General features: G+C 41.4%; 1 protein-coding gene across 32 annotated transcripts in view; it reads right to left on the reverse strand.

The window, feature by feature from the left end:
* The window catches only part of FOXP1 (forkhead box P1), a 534,652-nt gene that overhangs the window by 204,666 nt on the left and 310,502 nt on the right, over positions 1–19,484 (reverse strand). For 2 of the 32 annotated variants that reach the window (XM_083601047.1, XM_083601046.1), the window contains one exon: positions 10,003–10,081. The exons of the other annotated variants lie outside the window; for them this stretch is intronic. In XM_083601047.1, the coding sequence (XP_083457173.1) occupies positions 10,003–10,035 (33 nt within the window). In that variant the 5' untranslated portion in view covers positions 10,036–10,081. The remainder of the gene's footprint in view (positions 1–10,002; positions 10,082–19,484) is intronic. 32 annotated transcript variants of the gene reach the window in all.

The following is a 19,484-nucleotide window of genomic DNA, read 5'->3' on the forward strand; positions in this document are numbered from 1 at the left end:
GACCACCTTGCTGGGATAGGGCAACCATTTTGTGGTGGCTCTAGTCATTCCTTTTGGGTAGAAGGTGATGCTGGGAGACTCATGGTTTTTTGACCTGCAGGATGCTGTCTCCTATACTTTTCAACACCTACATGGTTTGTCATCAGAAATCTGACAACAGCTCTATCTATAGCTCTTCCCACTGAAGGCAGACCTAGCAACCAAGATAGAACTGCAGTTCCTGTCAAGGGTTGGATTAGATGACCCTTGGGGTCCCTTCCAACTCTACAATCCTATTATTCTAAGGCTGTCTGAAGATGACTACCGCTGAAACAACATTTGAGCTCTACTCTTAGGGATTCTCCAGCATGAGCCCTGCATGGAGCTGTCCAGGGTAGCATTGATGCCTTGCCTCACCTCTGAACTGCTGAGGTGATTGCTCAAAACAGTACACAATTGTCTTGCAGCTGTGAGGCTGGGAACCTTATGTACTCCCTGCACATTATTGAATCCTGCCTTTCCAGGGCTCTAAAATGTGCAAGGCGCCTCCATGAGTTCAGAAGTCTTCCCACACAGTCCCCATCACAAGCAATGGAAGCAACACAGGGTATCGGGAGACAGAAGTAGCATGTTCATCTCTGCTGCCTTCCCCACCCAAATGTGTTAACTCTACACTTTCAGATAACTCGGGAATAGGGTTTTTATGGAAGTAAGAAACATTTTTTAAAATTTTTATATATAAGTGGAAAATTATTTCACAGTGTTAAACTAAAAATATGTATTTCTGCATAGCACTTTTCCATCACAGTGATCAAACAATGCTGTTAGAGTAATATAAATCGTATTTACACAAGTGTTATCGTTTCCACGCCCCTTAGACTTACGGCAGCTGCTCCTGGACTCCTACCTCCCCTTCACTGTCTTCCCATCATACCCTGCTCATTACAGGGGAAATAAAACAACACAGCCTCTGCCTCCTCCCCCATTTTCCTGACTCTCTCAGAGGCTTATAAGCCAACAGAGGAGGCTAGAAGTTTGCAACCTCTCATCAGCCCCATCCTTACCCAACTGCAGTCTATCTGGTGGGTTGGCCCACTTGTGAGCAAGCGGGTGGGTGGTCTAGCAGCCTTCCCCCTCACAACTGGTTTTATTTAATACAGCAACCCTCAAATCACTGATTCTGAAGCATTTTCACCTACTTTAAGAATACAAAATTTATAGGTGCTACTTTCAAGACCCATATGCCAGAGTAGATCAAGGGATGAGAGAGAAAGAAGCTGAATTTACTTGGGAGTAAGCCCCCAATGAAATCAGTTGGACTTACTTCTGAGTAGGCATCATAGGAATGAGCTGTTAGGCACTAAAAATTACATGAAAATTAAATTACAGTTGCTCTTCGGAAAAGTCCCATACAACAGGCTCCAAATAGCCCACAAAATGAAATCATTCTTCGGCAAAGGTTGCAACCACAGTATACACAGGCCCGTGGGAATGTCATGAAGACTGTGGGATTGGATCTTTAGTTGCTAAAGAGACATCTTCCTTCCTCAATGCATTTTAATCAGGCAAATGTTTTGCCTGCTTTTATAAGGTTTCGAGTGAAGAATATTTTATAAAAACCAAAGGCCTACCTACAGCGCTGCTTTGCACTGCCAAAAGCCAATTATGTTAACACAAATAAAACTAAACAAACAAAGTCTCTCAGTGTCTCTCTTAACTTCTGGACTGCTTTCCCCAGGAATAAAACAACTCTGCCAAAGACAGTGTGTAAGCAGGCAAGAAAGTACATAAATTAATGGTTAGGTCCTACTCAGGCTGGTAAAATTTCCAGTGGCATGTCCCAAACTTGTATAAACCTCATTTCCATCACAGTTCTGCCCAAGGACAAGAAGGACTGGATGGTACAATGGACATATGTTGTGCTTGGCATAGAAGACCCCATTTTAATTCATAACTCGGTCAAGAAGCTCACTGGATGCTTCTAGACATGACACCAACTTTCAAACTAAGGTTATTCTAATTATACTGAAATAGGCTATTAAAAGAAATAGAGCAATAATTTCAGTTCTTTAGAAGCAATATTTAATGTTGATTTTCCAATATACCATATCCCCTCCAAACTCAGTAATAGCTTACACCAGGGTACATAGAGTCAAGCAGTGGTGAACAGACACTTCTAATATAGCCATCTTTTATACTGGGCATACATTACAACAGGCCCTATCACCTTATAATACTTAAAACTTTTTGTCACTATTCTATCACAGTTTAAACTTCTAAAAGATTGTAAACTAATTATTAGTAATGCTCTGTAAAATAAGTCATCACTACATCAGCATATACTAAAACTGTGCATTTCTAAATGTATTCTCCAAAATTAATATCCAATTTTGCTACTCAAAACACCACCAATTTTCTCTTTATTTCTGCTTTCTGCCTAACTAGGAACCAATGTTCCCCTTCAGGCATGAAACAGACCTAAAAACAGCCAAGTTTTGTGCTTTCAAAACCTGGGATCAGCCATTTGTCTCAGATCCATGTAATCTAATACCTGCAAGTACCTAACAGAGTCTAAGGGAAATCGCCTCCCCAAATTGGTGGGCCTTTGTTGGGCAATTCTGCAGGCCAGTCACTCATGGCAGCCACAGCAGAATGTGAGGTGGTAGGACATTCAGGCCTGATCCCTGTGCCAGTTACAAGTTGGCACCCTGACTGGGCCCAGATGAGGCCTGGAGCCCTCACAAATACTTTATTATGGGCAATGTGCTGGGAAAGTCACCTTGGTTTTCCTGGGGCACCTTCACCCCAGGAACAAGCTAAAAATGAAATGCCTAACCCAGGTTGAACATGCAATTAATAATGTCTGCAATATGGGCAGATAGGGAATGAGAACAAGCTGTTTGCTTTATGTAGGTCCAAAAGGTGTACTGATTGTTCATTTAAGAGACAGGTACAGAACCTGTGGCCCTCAAGTTGTTGCTGCATTACAACTTCTGTCAGTCCAAGGAATGATGAGAGGTGTAGTGCCACAACATCTTGAGGGCCACAGGTTCACCATCACTGGTCTAAGACACAGCTGGGCAAGGTGCAAGTGGCGCAGTCCAGGACAGCACGGGCCTAGTTCCAGAGACATCTCTCAAAAATCAGAGAGACAGTTCAGTATAGAAAGGAAACTGGTTCACTTAAAAAATGCTGTGAATGTAGTGTATCTTGATTTCAGCAAGGCCTTTGACAAACTCACCCAAGATATTCTTGAAGAAGTTGGTAACCTGTGGGCTGGATGAGGTGTTAGGTGGATTTGTAGCTGGTTGGCTGACTGAACACAAAGAGATCTTATTAATAGTTCCTCATCATCCTGGAAAAAAGTGACAAGTAGGGTGCTGCAGGGTTCTGTCCAGAGCCCATTGATGTTTAGTGTCTTTATAAACGACTTGGACAAAGGAATTAAGGGGATGCTCATTAAATGCATAGATGACAACAAATTGGAAGGTGTAGCTAATGCTGCAGAAGACAGAATTGGGATTCAAGATGACCTCAACAGATTGGAGAACTGGGTCCAAACTAACAAAATGAATTTCAGTAGGGTCAAAATGTCAGGTTCTACACATGCAGCTACACAAATACAAGATGAGGGTTACCAGACTTGCCAGTACTACAGGTGAAAAGGGACTAGGGATCTTAGTAGACCACAAGCTTAACACGAGCCAACAATGTGATTCAGCAACAAAAAAAGCTAATACTATTCTAGCCTGCATCAATGGAAGTATAATGTCCAGATCAAGGTAAGTAATAGTCCTACTCTATTCTGCCTTGGTCAGATTACACTTGGAAAATTGTGTCCAGTTCTTGGTAGCACAATTTAAGAGGAATATTGACAAGCTGGAATGTGTTCATAGGAGGGCAACCCAGATAGATCATCAAGGGTCTGGAAACCAAACGTTATGAGGAACGGTCAAAGGAACTAGGTATGTTTAGCCTGGAAAAGGAGACATAGGAGATATGATAGCCATCTACAAATATCTTAAGGGCTGTCACATGTAAGATGGAGCAAGCTTGTTTTCTCCTGCTCTGGAGGATAGGACTCGAACGAATGGCCTCAAGTCGCAAGAAAGGAGATCCCAACTAAACATCAAGAACAACTTTTTGAGAGCAAGAGCTGTTCGACAGCGCAATGGTCTCCCTTGGGAGGTTGTGGACTCTTCTTCATTGGAGGTTTTTAAGCAGAGGTTGGTTAGCCATTCGTCATTGATACTTTAACTGAGATTCCTGTGTTGCAGGAGGTTGGACTGGATGACCCTTGGGGTCCCTTTCAATTCTATGATTCTATGAAAATTACAACTATGGGGGAAATGGGGAAGCGATAATGGGGTGGGACAAAGCATAATGAGTCTGTAGAGCAAGTATTCTGGCTGGCAAGCTGCTTAGAGTGAGGAACTAAGCCTGAGGCTGGAATGATCCGAATCCAGCAAGGTTCCTAATTATCTGATCCAGCTGGGCTGGCAAGTTGCAGAACAACTTCCAGAACACCTCTGCAGAGCAGCAGGAATCAGGTCCTAAGCACTCTGTGGTCTGAATCACAAAGAGGGGCATTGATCCTGTTGCATGATACCCTGGTTTGAGCCTTCTGGTAGCAGGTCTCTGTGGAAGTCATGTCTTTTAGTAAAACTTGACCTTCCTCAGATACTGCACTAGGCTTTCTAGATATGGAGCTATAATCCATTCATTCCAATGAACCACTGAAGACCTAAGCACCACTCATCCTACCCACCCCAACCCCAGGCCCAATTCATCTGGGGCAGAACAAAGCATTTGTGTGGCAGACTGCACAGCAGGTAGGTTTTGTGAAAATGTTTTATGGACACATGGGGCGGGAAATGCAACCTTAAGTATCACATCCATAAAAGGTTAAAAACACAGTTTTAATATTGCTAGTCATCCAAAACATCCCACATATTAAAGAGTCTCCAGCACTGTAACTTTTGCTGGTCAAAAGCATGAACCTAAGCTACAGAAGGCACAAAATAACCCCAGAGCCTATTTCATCACTGTGGCACTAATTCCAGTTTTACACTGAGAGAAATCCATTCAGCTGAAACCTTGATCCCAACAGAGTAACACTAGTAGCAGCTGGGGGTTGGGAAGGAGGAGGGAGGAAAGAAGGAACTGATCAGACCTCTGGCAGCTATTCAGGAATTAGTATAATGTCCACTGTTGCTCATGTATGAACACACACAATGAATTTCTGTTCCCTCCATCATTGGGAAGTTTCTGGCTATCATTGACAAATGCATATATTCCCCCATCATGCTTTAGTGTGTTTTTCAGCCCCACGTTGCCCTCACTTTTGATTGTGTAGATGAAGTTGAAGTGCACAGGGTATTTACTGATCCAGTTATCTTGTTCTGTGACAGGCAGAATCAATCAATCAAGAGGCCAGCTTTGTGCTTGCATATTCCAGGCACATCTCCGCACTTCAGGATACGAGATCACAGTGTTATCCAGCCAAATTTGATCAACAAATGCAGTTCCCCTGTGCCACAGCAATCTCAAATGAAGATGTTATTATGTGGAACTGAGCAAAGTGATAAAGACAGTGCAGAGAAAGAAAGGAGGGGTGCAGCTGGGCCGTTCTAACTGCCTTGGATGCATTTGTTGTGTGAGCGTGCTGAAAACATCCTTTTTCTTCATTTTTTTTTAAAAAAGGTTTATTTAAAAAAATAAAAGTCTGCTGTATCTGTCTTCTTTTTCACAAACCTAAAAAATAAGACCTCTCAGGAAATAGCATATATTAAAAAGGGAAATCCTGGTATTTATCTTCCACCAATTAATAATATATTTCTGTGATGAGTGCATGCACCACAATTGCAAACTGTTGCACATTTATGGCATGCCACACCCTTATTATAAAAATTGTCTGGAGGACAAAAATACATTTTACCTTATAACTCTGAGCAGACAGTCACACAGGACCCGCTCCCCGCCCCCACAACAAGCTTCCACCTGGTTGCGACATGATGCATGCAACTGTGTCAGTATTTAAGTGCATTTCAAGCAAAAAATGTACACCAGGATTTTATTTTGCCAATAGCTTTCTAATGCCCTGCAGTTATTTTACATTATTTAATCCAAAATACCATCTTTTTGAATCCACCTTTCTTTTGCTTTTTAAATCTTTAATGGGAGCCGTTGGCAGTCCAGGGGTACAATTATTAGATATCTACAGAAAGAAATTGAAAAATTAATAATACTTTCCTGTTCTGTACTACATATAAAATTATCTAGTCTTAGTGGAATTCTATAGATTCAAACAGGCACACACACCCCCACCATGGTTTAAAAAATAAGATAAAAACCTTAGCCTGAATTAATACAGCCTACATTTAAATCTTTGCAGTCATCAGTTTTAAGTAAAGCTTGGGGGATACTGTATTATGTTTTCAACTCAGAAATTTATTTTAAATCATTTTTAATTAAAGGACATTTATTAAGGCAGCTTATGCTACCTACAGCCTAAAAGCCCAGGTAAAAGTCCCATAAACTAATCATACTAATGATATTAAAATTGTTTATTGCCTTTTTATGGGTTTTCCTACTTAAGTTACCATTTTTCACTACTATATGCAAAATGTGTGACATCATCCATATCAGTTTATTAGGGAGAGTGATATATGTTTTCATCTGACCTTTGTCTAAATAGCCCCTTAGCTGTGGCTGGGGAGGGGGAAGCCCCAGAGTAGTCTATCAGCAAGGGAGCCATATAAAAACAGCTACATCTATTAATGTTTGTTTTCCTTTCACTATTATTAAACTCAAAAGCCAAATCCAACTGGAAAAACGATGCCATTTGAGTTCCCTTGTCATCATGTGATAAGTATGAGAAATGTATGTGCAATAGCCAAATGGCCAATAGACAAAACACCCACTCCAAGTGACGTACTGTTTTCCATACAGCACAGACAAAATCAAAACAACGGAGCTGCTGCAAACAAAAACAAAATCACATTTCCCATAAGCATTCCAGACAGAGCAGTTGTTTTTTTACAGGAAAAGAAGCTGGGAAGGAAACCAGAATGAGAGAGAAAGAGAGAGAGAGAGAGAGAGAGAGAGAGTCCATACCTCTCCTCCACAAGACAGAACTTTTAAGCAAGCAGGGTTTACACGTTTTGTACTTAAACACACAACAGTTAACAGCTGAATATGTATTCAGTAATTTCAGCATCCTGCACCCAGACCAGTTAAAAAGATTCAACAACTGGGTCCAGTTTCGATCTGCTTTCTCTGGCATAATGCCAGTAGCTGTTTTGGTGACAAAACCCAGGTTTTACATCAGTATACATGAGGTCAGAACCTGGCCCCTCGATTTCAAACGAAAAGTGAAATCCAGCCCAAGGGACTGGTCCCATTCACAAAAAAACAGTAAGGTCGCAGGTTAGGGAGCAAAAGTGTGAGTTGGTTTTTGTTTCATTTTTTGCAAAAAGTAATGGAATGGGAACAATTAGATTGGAAATTTCGGTGCTGTGTGTTTCAAATAGAATTTTAAAAAAAGGAGAAACACTTCAAATTGCTCCTTTGGCCATCTGTAGTGTGCCCGGTTAAAAACTGCCACTTGAGAAAATGGGTCTGTGTTATCTTTTTTAAAAATAAATAAAAACAGTAATAATATGACAGACTGCCATTGGTGTAACTCCGTTAACATATCTGCCTCTGTAAAGTTATGGTATCTGTGCTTAGCTGAGATACCTGGCAATAAATTGTGGCAGCATGGCGAGTATCAACAGCTGCATTTTGCTATTTTAGCTGAGCAGCATAGAGTATCTCCATCAGAGTGAATTCTTGTCAGCTGCGCTCTTTGCTAACACAATTCCTATGTTTTGCCTGGCAGTAAATGGACGCTTCTGCCCCAGCATCATCTAAACAACTCTGTTAACATTTGCCCTCAAGCGTCTCTCTCTTTGTCCAGTCCCTGTCTTCTAACAGATGTCATCCAAGTCTAATCAAGCATAAAATGGTCATAAATATTTCTTTCTGGTAGATTTCACATTCGCATTTCATGCAGGGACATGATATTTTTCTGCTACCTCCAGGGAGTACCTAATGCAAAAACCAGTTACTTACATTCAAGGCTCATGTTCCTTTACTAAAATGCAGCACATGTTCTCAGTTCAGAGACATAAAACACAACACACACACACACAAGACTTTATCTTCTTTTGTTTAACTGCCCCCCTTAAATGATGCACACCACAGTTTACACTAAGATATACCATTGCTTCCTGTTTAATGTGAAATCCCCAAAGCCGTAATATACTAGTCTTATGGAATTAAATGCAGTTGAAATACCTTAATTATTGCCCAAAAGAGATTTAGCTCCTAGATACTTAATTGAACTAACAAGCTATTTAACAAATGTGTGAGATAAGAAAGGCAGCTTTCTATTTTGGCTGATTTTATGCACAATTTTACAACCTACTTCATCATATTTAGTTAAAACAATAAAATGAACCTAGGGTATAAATTTGAGGTTCATGCCTATTTAGCAGATGAAAAAAGGAGAAAGATAAGTGTAAGACAACTGATTTCCAGCACTTAAACTTTAATCATTCATAGGGAAACTACGTAGGCTAATTAATTCTGTCTACTTAATGAAAGAAACCACAGCGAAATCATATTCCTTTCTGGCAAACTTCATAGTTAACATGTCAGAATGTAAAATAAAACCAACCTGAGATTATTTTCAAAGCCATATGTCTATTTGTTACTCTTTTCTACCCCCTCCACTGTTATGTTTGTCAAAACAGAAATCTTATACAGCTATTTAAAACAAACCACAAACGCTTAATGATACAGATCACAACAGCGAAGCTTCTCTTCGCTTCTCTTCTCCCCATCCCCCCACCTCCCCTTTCTCTGTTGAGCCTAATATTTGATTACTGTTAGTCAAATCAAGCTTTCAGGCAAATAATCTCCATTTTTTAAGTTAATGAGATGTGGTCATGTCGACAACAGCTTGCAGAAACTTTTGATTCCTGCAGGCTGTGCTGGCCTCTTCTACAGCAACTACTACTGTTTGAACGAGTCACATTTGCCAAAATGACTGATATAGACAAGTGCACATTTAAAAGAGGCACTAATTAAAAAAATACCCACTGGTGTCAATTTAAATACCATGAGAATAAACTGTTATAGTAGCTTGGCTACCATCTCATGGCTTTCTCAGAGCACCTTTAATTCCAACTGAATGGAATTTTCATTGCAAATATACTCTTTGCATAAGAACACATTTTTTCCCTCCTCATCGTGGAGGAATTAAGGGTTTTGATATAATTAAACAAATTATGCTAATATTTGTTTCACATAAGCTATTAAGCAAGCCCCCCAGAACAAGTCCTAATTGAGAAAGCTCCAAAGAGCCGTACTGCTGAGATAAGCAGCAAATTTATACTGTTGATTTTAGAGCACCCATTTACAACTTATTTCTTTATTGGAACTCTGTCCTTTCTATAAGACCCCCAGCTATACTGAATATCACTGAAACAATTTTCATAACTCCTATTGGCCACAGTCAAATGTGCCCCACCCCACCAGTCCAAATGAATAGATAAGAGACCTGGAAAGAACTTTTTCCAAATTCTTTTGACTTCTCAAAAGGTTTTCTGTTTTGGCAGGGAATTCAAACAGCACAGCTGTTCCGTAGCGTAAGCTGATGCGATACCAAAAGGGGGGGGGGAGGGAACGGTCGGTGCTGAGAGGGTTATATCCATTTAAGGGGTTAAATATGCAATTACCGCTGACTAAAACCAGAGAGACATATAGATAAACAGAAGAAATGAAGTCCCCAGGTTCCATTCAGAAGCCTTCATCACATTACTACCAGACAGAAAACTCTTTAAGTACCATTTTCAGATGTTAAATCATTGTTCTTGCAGCACATATTCTCGCTATTCCTGGGGGAACAATATCTGAAGACAGCGTGCTAACAAATGCAATCCAGTAAACAGGCATTTTCTCTCTTGTTGTTAGTACCTTTGTGTTCCAGCTCCCAGCTCTGTCATCCATGCCTTCTCTCTGCTTTGAAGTTAAAGTACTGAATGAGCGTTGTCATCTATTATCCAGAGTGTGCATGTAGATTATAAATAAGAAATAAAAGTGACTTTCAGTACACTGCTTTTGCATTAGCAAGTTGCCTTCTCTGTTACCTCCTCTGTCCTTCATACTGCACTACCAACATTATATTAGAATCCAACTTCATCTCCTGCAGACTGAAAGGAACACCCTAGGAAAAATATGTGCACAGCAGACACACAAGTTTTATTGCAACAAACAAATCCTGCCTTTTAAACAGGCCTTCAATTTAGCTTTAAATATAAATATTTAGGCCTTGTTTGCAAAGGTCCCTTGGGCCCATCTGAGACTGAAGTGGGTAGGGCTGGCTGAGAGGCGTAAGATGGGCCAAGGGAGAGTTGAGCTTGGGAAATGTAACAATTAACTGGGACTAAAATATGGTGCACAAGAGACAGCAGACAAGGAAAGGAGGAATACCGGTAGGTTGAGGGATTCCAGGGCTTGCAGTACTACTGCTCACAAGTATCAGAGCCCAAACTACCACTTTCAAGTTAATTAAAGGACTCTTCAATTTGCATTCTCGGAATTCAAACAACAGAACGCTATTAGTCGCGCTGAAGTTTATTTGTTGGGGATAAATCATTTTGTGTGTGTGTGTGTGTGATTGATCAACTATTTTTGTTTAAAATCTTGTTTATCTTATTTATATCGAGGCATATGGAATTATGCATGGCAGACTTAATGCACGGCACTGTTTCATATTACTGAAACTAGCCAGATCAATGCTTTTCTCTATATATTAAGGTCAGCTCCTTAACGTTTTGTCACGTTAGCGTGTGACAAAATCCACAAGAGGAGAGGGGTTGGCTTGATCCATAATGGCTGAAGTCACCAGGCACCATTCTCCAGCCCTTTCTTTTTACACCTTTCAAAGTCAACAAGCCATCAGCTAGTTACTAATAACAAAATGTACCATATGGAACCAAATTGTGGCGTCAGCTCTAGTATTCTCATATGTTTTTTTCCAGTCCACTAAAAAAAAGTTCTCCTCTGCAATCAAGTTGCAAGAAAGAAAATTCCAACTAAACATGAGGAAGAACTTTCTGATGGAAAGAGCTGTTCAACAATGGAATGGTCTCCCTCAGAGGGTTGTGGACTCTCCTTCCTTGGGGGTTTTTAAGCAGGGGTTGGATGGTCATCTGTCATATATGATCTAGTTGAGATTCCTGCATCACAGGGGATTGGAATAGATGACCCTCAGTGTCCCTTTCAACTCTACAATTCTATCAGTAGGACTTACAAGTGAATTTAAACACGGTATTAGTCATGTGGAAACTGTAGCTAATAGTCTGAATGTGTGAAACTGCTAACATCAGTAATGCCCTGCTATGCCACCACAGATTACTCCCCCTTATTGTCTCATGCACCTCAGGGAGGTGGCAAGAGACAGCGACCTCTGATTACTCATTATGGGGTGATGGAAGCATTCAGCTTAAATATTTTGACTCGCCCTTATTTAATGAACATAGGATCAGGGTGTAAAGGTTGAATTAAGTACATCAGCACAAATGAAAGCTAAATGGCACATGTGAGAGTTAAACTGACATCTGTTTGGACTTGTTCTTGCCACTCACTAATGTCTGTCATTCAACTTCACTGCAGTAACACTGAGTCGGAGTTTGGAATTCCTATTCTTTTACTACACTAAATAATAATAATAATCCCAGAAAACAAGATTTATTCTATTTCTTTGTTACACTTTGCCCTGACTCGCAAAATTTCAAACCAGCTATCCTGTCCCAAGATTTACACACCTGTCTTCCAAGGACAAAAAGGGAGGATATGGGGTTTATTCCAATTTACTTTCACAACAGCCCTGTGATACAGGTTGGGGTTAGGGATAATGACCTGCTGAAGGTCACCCTGTGAACATCATGGCTAAGTAACACTTTGAACGTAGTTTCCTCAGTCCATCTCTTGACACTCAAAACATCTCACCAGAATAGCTCTCATGCGACTGGATTTTCTTGTTGAATGTTCCTTCTACGTGGCCGCCTCTCCTGGTGTGCCCCACGGAGGACCTTATGGTCTACAAGTAACAACACCCTGAAGATCCCAGGCCCCAGGGATATTAGACTGGCCTCGACCAGAGCCAGGGCCTTTTCAGCCATAGCCCCAGCCTGGTGGAACACTCTCTCACAAGAGACCAGGGTCCTGCGAGATTTGACATCCTTCCGCAGGGCCTGCAAGATGGAGCTGTTCCACCAGGCCTTTGGTCAGGGTTCAGTCTGACTTATTTTCTCTTTCTATAAGAACAAGCACAAAGGAGGTTTCCCAGCCCGCTCACAGGTCCTTATAATATCAGTGGAAACAGTTGGTCCTGGCGAGTATTAACCGCTTTCAATTTTAATCTGAGGATTGTCATTTGTTCAGTTTTAATTTTAATTTTAATTTATTTGAATTAATTTTGGGATGCATTTTAATCAATTGATTGCTTGTTTTTATGCATATCATATCACTTATATGATGTTAGCCGCTCTGAGCCCGGCTCCGGCCAGGGTACAAATAAAAAAATTGTTTAGTTTATTTATTCTTTATAACATCCACCTGCCATTTTTCTTCATTTAATATTTCCATCCCACTTTCCTTATAGATAATGCTATATTTATTGTTTTGTACACCAAGAATGATGGGTTTCAGTGGGCAGGATCCAGGTAATCTAGTTGTCACTGAAGTATCTGAGATGTTTGCAGGGCAAGGCGGTGGGTGAAATCTGCTCCTCACAGACAAAAGCACACTTGCCCATCGACTTGCTACTGCTTTCACCCCTGTCTAAGTAAAGGGCAGGCAGAGTCTGCCATATTCTTGCTTGCATTGAGGTAGCATCATTAAAAAGCTGCAAGACTAAGTCTTGGGGAGTGGACCCTCTCCTTCCCAGTCTCCTTCCCTTTTGAGGCTGAGACAGGACTGGTTGTCTGTGTAGAAGTATCAAGAGACACCACTGCTGTAAAACATCACATGTGATTATATTTTTCAACCACGTGATGAGCTTTGAAGAATTGTGAATGACTCATGATTATGTGGCACACATATCTTTTTTCAATCTTCAGCTAACATTTGTTGATAGAAACACAGTAGAAAACAGGACAGCTGAGCCCAAACTACTTACAGCACAATCCTCTATGTGTCTATTCAGAGGTATGACCCACTGTGTTCAATAGGGCTTAATCCCAGGTAAGTGGATGAAGGACTGCAGCCTTAGAAAATGACAAAATGGTGAATTTTAATGATGACTGATATGTGTAATTTTTGTTTTCACTCCATGTAAGGCTTCCATGCTGATCTACATTGCCTTGTCTATGATATTGGGGAGGTTTCCACAGGCATAAACAAAATCAGATGTCCACATAAACAGCAGACCACTAAATGTCATAGCTGACAACAATTTGCAAATTAAAGAATGGAAACTAGATTTTCCTGCCTATGGAGAAAACTTTATATTTTTGCTTGTACTTTATGAATCCTTTAGCATACCTGCAAGAGTACTCAGACAAATCTCTAATAGTTTATGCCAAACAACTGTCTTTTCATTTGTGGACTAGCATTCTGGGTAGAAGAAAAACCGCTAGTTAACAAAACATTTGAAAGAATTAAAAGCATCCTCCTCTGTGAGCAAAGAAACATTGCTAATCACTGCTAAGCCTTCATAATCCAGTCTTCACACAAGTTAAAAGTAAAGAACTCTCTGTAAAGTAGCTTCAAAAGGTCTCTGCTAATCAGCAGAACTTGGTGAATAATTCTGTGATAAAAATGGGTGTGTGTGTATTTCATTCTGTATTTTTCTTTCCTATTATGAAAGGAGTTCAAACGTACCATGCAATAGTGAATCCGTGTGTCAATCCTCATGCCCGTCAATCAATGACAGCTATTCTGGATGATTTCAGTGGGACTTACACTAAGGTAAGTGTGCAGGATTGCAGCCTTGGGAAAGTGATGTTTGGAAGTCCCAACGGAAGGATTTGATTGTTACTGACCTTATTAGGAAAACATGCCTCTATATAATGCAAGTATCAGTGGCATCTGCTCCTTCATCTGAGTTTTAGCTTGCAGGGTTGGTTATTTCCCACCCTCATCCCATCAGGGTTTGATTTGCACACAATCAGCTACAAAGAAGGAAGCATTTTATTATAATTCAGGGTACATATGGATGCTGCCTCTGCTGGATTGAGAGTGATTTTGTGGGTCTACATTCCCTGATACAGTAATTTCCAGATCAGAATACAGCAGAATAGTTCCAGAATTTTAAACAAACAGAATGCTAAGTTACATTTTAAATTACTGTTTGTTTTCTATTTATAAATAAGACAAATACAAAATGTAATAAGTTCACAATTTTCCAAAACCTAGATATTGTTTTTATTTTCATTTTTGTGAAAGGGTGTTTTACTGCACATTTTTTGTTGTTGTTAAACTTCTGGGTTTTTTCTTAACTCATCAGCAGAGTGACGAAGTGGGACAGCTTGTACATCACTGTGCAGGCTAGTAGTGGTAACAGAGCACTGTATGGCAATGAAAGCAGGATCCTACCCCACTGCTAGCCACCCATCAGCAACAACAGCCCTCTGGTAAGGGTGATGGGTTGTCTGCCTCCCACTCAGTGCCTAGTTAGTGCTGGATTAAATCCTATCCTAGCCCTGTATGTCACTGAGATTCAGAATCAGTGATTTGCATTTATATAGACCAGTGGTAGTCAAACTGGGCCCTCCAGCTGTTTTGGGACTACAATTCCCATCATCCCTGACCACTGGTCCTGTTAGCTGATGATGGGAGTTGTAGTCCAAAAACAGCGGAGGGCCAAGTTGGCCACCACTGATATAGACAGATAGCTTCTGAAAACTGAGAATGGTGCATGTGCAGAATCTCTTCTAATAACATTCTGAAATACAGGAGTTCAACTAGAGTGAAACAAAGGGATACTGGAACCCCCTAAACCTTTATAATAATATATCTACCTCTCTATGCAGATATTGCGGACGCGGGTGGCCCTGTGGGTTAAACCACAGAGCTTAGGGCTTGCCGATCAGAAGGTCAGTGGTTCGAATCCCCGCAACGGGGTGAGCTCCCGTTGCTTGGTCCCTGCTCCTGCCAACCTAGCAGTTTGAAAGAGCAAGTTGATGAATAGGTATCACTCTGGCGGGAAGGTAAAGGGTGTTTCCGTGCGCTGCTCTGGTTCGCCAGAAGTGGCTTAGTCATGCTGGCCACATGACCCAGAAGCTGCACGCTGGCTCCCTCGGCCAGTAAAGTGAGATGAGCACCCAACCCCAGAGTTGTCCGCAACTGGACCTAACGATCAGGGGTTCCTTTACCTGTTTATGCACATATTATAGGCAGGACAATCCTATGGTTCTACAACTCTGGCAGCCTCTACAACACTGGCATATCATAGTTGTCATCCAATGCTTTACAAGCAGAAAAGTCTAGAGCACAACAGCGGCTACAGAAACAACAGTAGCAACACCAACAGGTCCTTGTAGCGACAGACTCCTTTGTAAACCACTGCAACCCACCAACCACAAGTTGCTTGTTGATGATGCTTCCACACTGGCCATCCAACAAAAGCAGTAATAATACCCATACATTCTATGAGCTCATTCACCCAGTACATGCATGGCCATCCCACAAAATAACAACAGACCATCTAGAAGGGACAACAGATCCTTTCTTAGTGTGGAAGTATATAGCAAAAAACAGTCATCATTTCTCCACGCATTGGCTTGAAAACCACAGCAACAACAAAAGCACGTATCCTGCAAACAACCACCAATTGGGCAAGCAGACAACCTGCCCCAGAAAGAGAATCAAGAAATGCCATTCCAATCAGAACAGGCAGAAGATACATGATGGGGCCTTTGAAATCTCCCAGGGGTCTAGTCAATGGCAAACCACCTCCCCTGCCTTCATGCAGGCCATCCAGGGGGTACAGCCATATGGGCAGTTACTGAAGGGTCCCAATGTGTGAGTAACTGAAAAAAGGTTGCTGGTGGAAACCCATCACTACACAGGCATTACTACAATGCTACGTATTCCCCCCTGTTGGAACAGCATTGCGCTCCACCATCATAAAAGTGTATGAGAACAAACCTATCCCATCCAGTAAGTCAATGACCCTTAGGCAAAGGTTTTAAAAAATACTCAAAATAAACAAACAACTCCATAGATGACAAAATTTTGGGCAAGTTAGGAAACCCAGCTTGTTGAAAGTTGTGGTGGTAGCAAAGTACAACAAACTACGGGCTCCTTGAGACAGACCTAGAGTGCAGCCTTGTATATACTTACTAGGGAGTTAGCCCCATCGACAGCAGTGGAAGTCACCTCTGAGTAAGTACGTATAGAACTGTGGTTGAAGGGCTGTATCCAACTGCACCCCCTTCCCGAAAAAACCCCACATTGCCTGTAAAGGGTTAGGGGACGATTTGGAACAGCTGGGGAGGTGGTGTTGGGTGTTCAGGGGTTTGTGAGACTATATGAACACTGCCTTTCTTCCCTGGTCTGCTGAAGGGCGCATCCACTTGATCTAAGAGAGGGACAGAACTGGATCTAACCATGTGCCCCTGTATTTCAAACCCTTACAGTGATTTACATATTATTCAAAGACTCCTAGCTGAACAGCTGAATTGCCTCCAATGGGAAGCACTGTAGGTGAAGGTTATGTGAAAGCTTTGCCTATGTTACCTGATCTTCTGTTTTACACATAAATACGTCAGCTGATACTGCAGCCACTGAGTGATGAACAAGAATGTATGTGAGCAAGCCCTCATGACTGAAAAAGATGTGACTTGGAAAGAAAAGAAGAAAAGAAAAGAAAAGAAAAATCACCTGAAGACACCCATAATACATAAATATATATATTTCGCTATTCAACCAGGTTATGAATATTTTTAGTATTTCTTAAAACAGAGAATCATAATGGCTTCAAAATGCACAAAGTAGTGCCACAGATGGTAATGCTCAAATTACATTTACAACGTGAAGCCTGAAAAAAAATAATTCTATTTTTGTACGTTTTAATTGACAAGAAATATTTGGTTTACCTGGGCCGTGAAGCATGAAAATGAGCAAGTGTGAATCAAGTTTAAATTTAAAAGCAGTGTGAAATGAGCTATTCATGAGGGCTTCACAATTTACAATTTACAGAGGGAATACTATTTTCTTTTACAGAAACAGAATTTTATGGTTTCTAGTACATATACGCTGACTTACCAAGTGAAGCTGTTCCGAGTGGCGAATAGTCAGGCAGACCCAGCTGTCCACTGGATGGCTGAATAGACTACTGGAATGTTATGTTCACAGACAAAATTAATTTAATTTAGCTCAACTTGGAGCTTAAGCTTTGAAGCTGTCCCACATAGCTATTTGAGCAAAAGCAGCTTCAGGAGGGGGAAAATGGAGTGGAGTGGAGTGGAGTGGCAGAGAAAGCAAGGGGTGCTTAATTCTTCCTCTACAGCTCTGCTTCCCCAACCACTGCTACTGCCCTAGGGTTCCTAAGTTGTATGTAAGGATCCATCAGTCTCAGAGCCACCCGCAACTCATCTGTAGTATAGGGCAATAATAATTAATGTTGACGATCTTATCTTAATGTACAGTATACACCAAATGTTTTGAGTATACAATATAAATACTAGTTAGCTTCTCTTAAGCACTGCACCGATTCTTCAGTGTATGATTCTCAGGAACACAAATGATTTGAAACAACAAAACGTGATATAAAGTATTAAAAATACAGCAGCAGTAAACATTAAAACCCAATACAGCTATAAAGTGAATGCTAAAAACCAATTGTAAAACATGGCCTGGGTGCACTAAAGAAAAGTATTTACTTGGCACTGAAACGAGATCAACATCGGTACTGCACAAGTTTCTCTTAGGATAGCATACTAAGTGCAAGTTTCCATGACTGATAAAGCCCTCTCTCCCCAGGCACGACCTACCTAACGTCAGATGGAGCAGAGACTCAAGAGAAGCACTACTCATGATGAACAATGGGTTTTGGGAGACCTAGGCAGAAAAAAGGGCCTTTCAAGCAGGGAGGACCCGGAGTCATTTAGGGCTTTATAGCTAACGAGAGCTGGACCATAAAGAAGGCTGATCGCTGAAGAATTGATGCTTTTGAATTATGGTGCTGGAGAAGACTCTTGAGAGTCCCATGGACTGCAAGAAGATCAAAGCTATCCATTCTTAGGGAAATCAGGCCACCTCATGAGAAGAGAAGACTCCCTGGAAAAGACCCTGATGTTGGGGAACGATTGAGGGCACAAGGAGAAGGGGACGACAGAGGACGAGATGGTTGGACAGTGTTCTCGAAGCCACCAGCATGAGTTTGACCAAACTGCAGGAGGCAGTGGAAGACAGGAGTGCCTGGCGTGCTCTGGTCCATGGGGTCATGAAGAGTCCGACACAACTAAATGACTAAACAACAATAGCAGGCTAATGAACAGCATTTTGAATTGTCTGTGGAAACAGTCCAGCAGCCAGTTTAAGTACTGCCTGGATACATTCAATGTAGCTGGTCCCTGTTAGAAGCCTAGCAGCTGAATTGCATATTAACTGAAGTATCCAGTCTTCAAGGCAGCCCCACAGACAATGCATCTGAGAATTTACCAGGCCTTAGGTGAAACTCTCAATAGCGGGAAGTGTGGTGGTGTTCACCTAACCTTTGTATCACCTAACCAACCTTAATGCTGCCTTGTTTCTCCCAGTAATCTGCAACATGACTAATGAGAGGTCAAGGGAGCAACACAGCTCCCCACCCACCCACAAAGTCCACTGCCCGGTTATACTATAGCAGGTACAGTGGTACCTCGCAAGACGAATGCCTCGCAAGACGAAAAACGCGCAAGACGAAACAGTTTTCCGTTTTCTGAGTCGTTCCGCAAGACGAATTTCCCTATGGGCTTGCTTCGCAAGACAAAACGTTTTGCGAGTTCTTGCGAGTTTGTTTCCTTTTTCTTAAAGCCGCTAAGCCGTTAATAGCCGCTAAGCCGCTAATAGCCGTGCTTCGCAAGACGAAAAAACCGCAAGACGAAGAGACTCGCGGAACGGATTAATTTCGTCTTGCGAGGCACCACTGTATGGGGAAACTGGGAAATTGGCCCAAGCAAGTATGGCCAATGCTCAAGGACAAGGGGAGTTTTAGTCCAGCAGCAAGTAGATGGCCACAGGTTCCCGAACTCTGACCTGTAATTTCCATATGACATGGGAAATGATCTCCTGTAATTATTTAAGATCAAACTGAGCAAACCATTCTGTAATAATATATTTGATGTAACTTAAAAGTACCCCTTCAGTTAACATAGCTTACATTCATGGGTGCTTTTTTATGGGTGTAACCTATGCTGGGCAGTATCTTTAACTCATTCTTATTTTCATGAGAAAGATGATTGGAA

Source organism: Podarcis filfolensis (genome assembly GCF_964270895.1).
Source record: "Podarcis filfolensis genome assembly, chromosome: 2".
Taxonomy (NCBI): Eukaryota; Metazoa; Chordata; class Lepidosauria; order Squamata; family Lacertidae; genus Podarcis; species Podarcis filfolensis.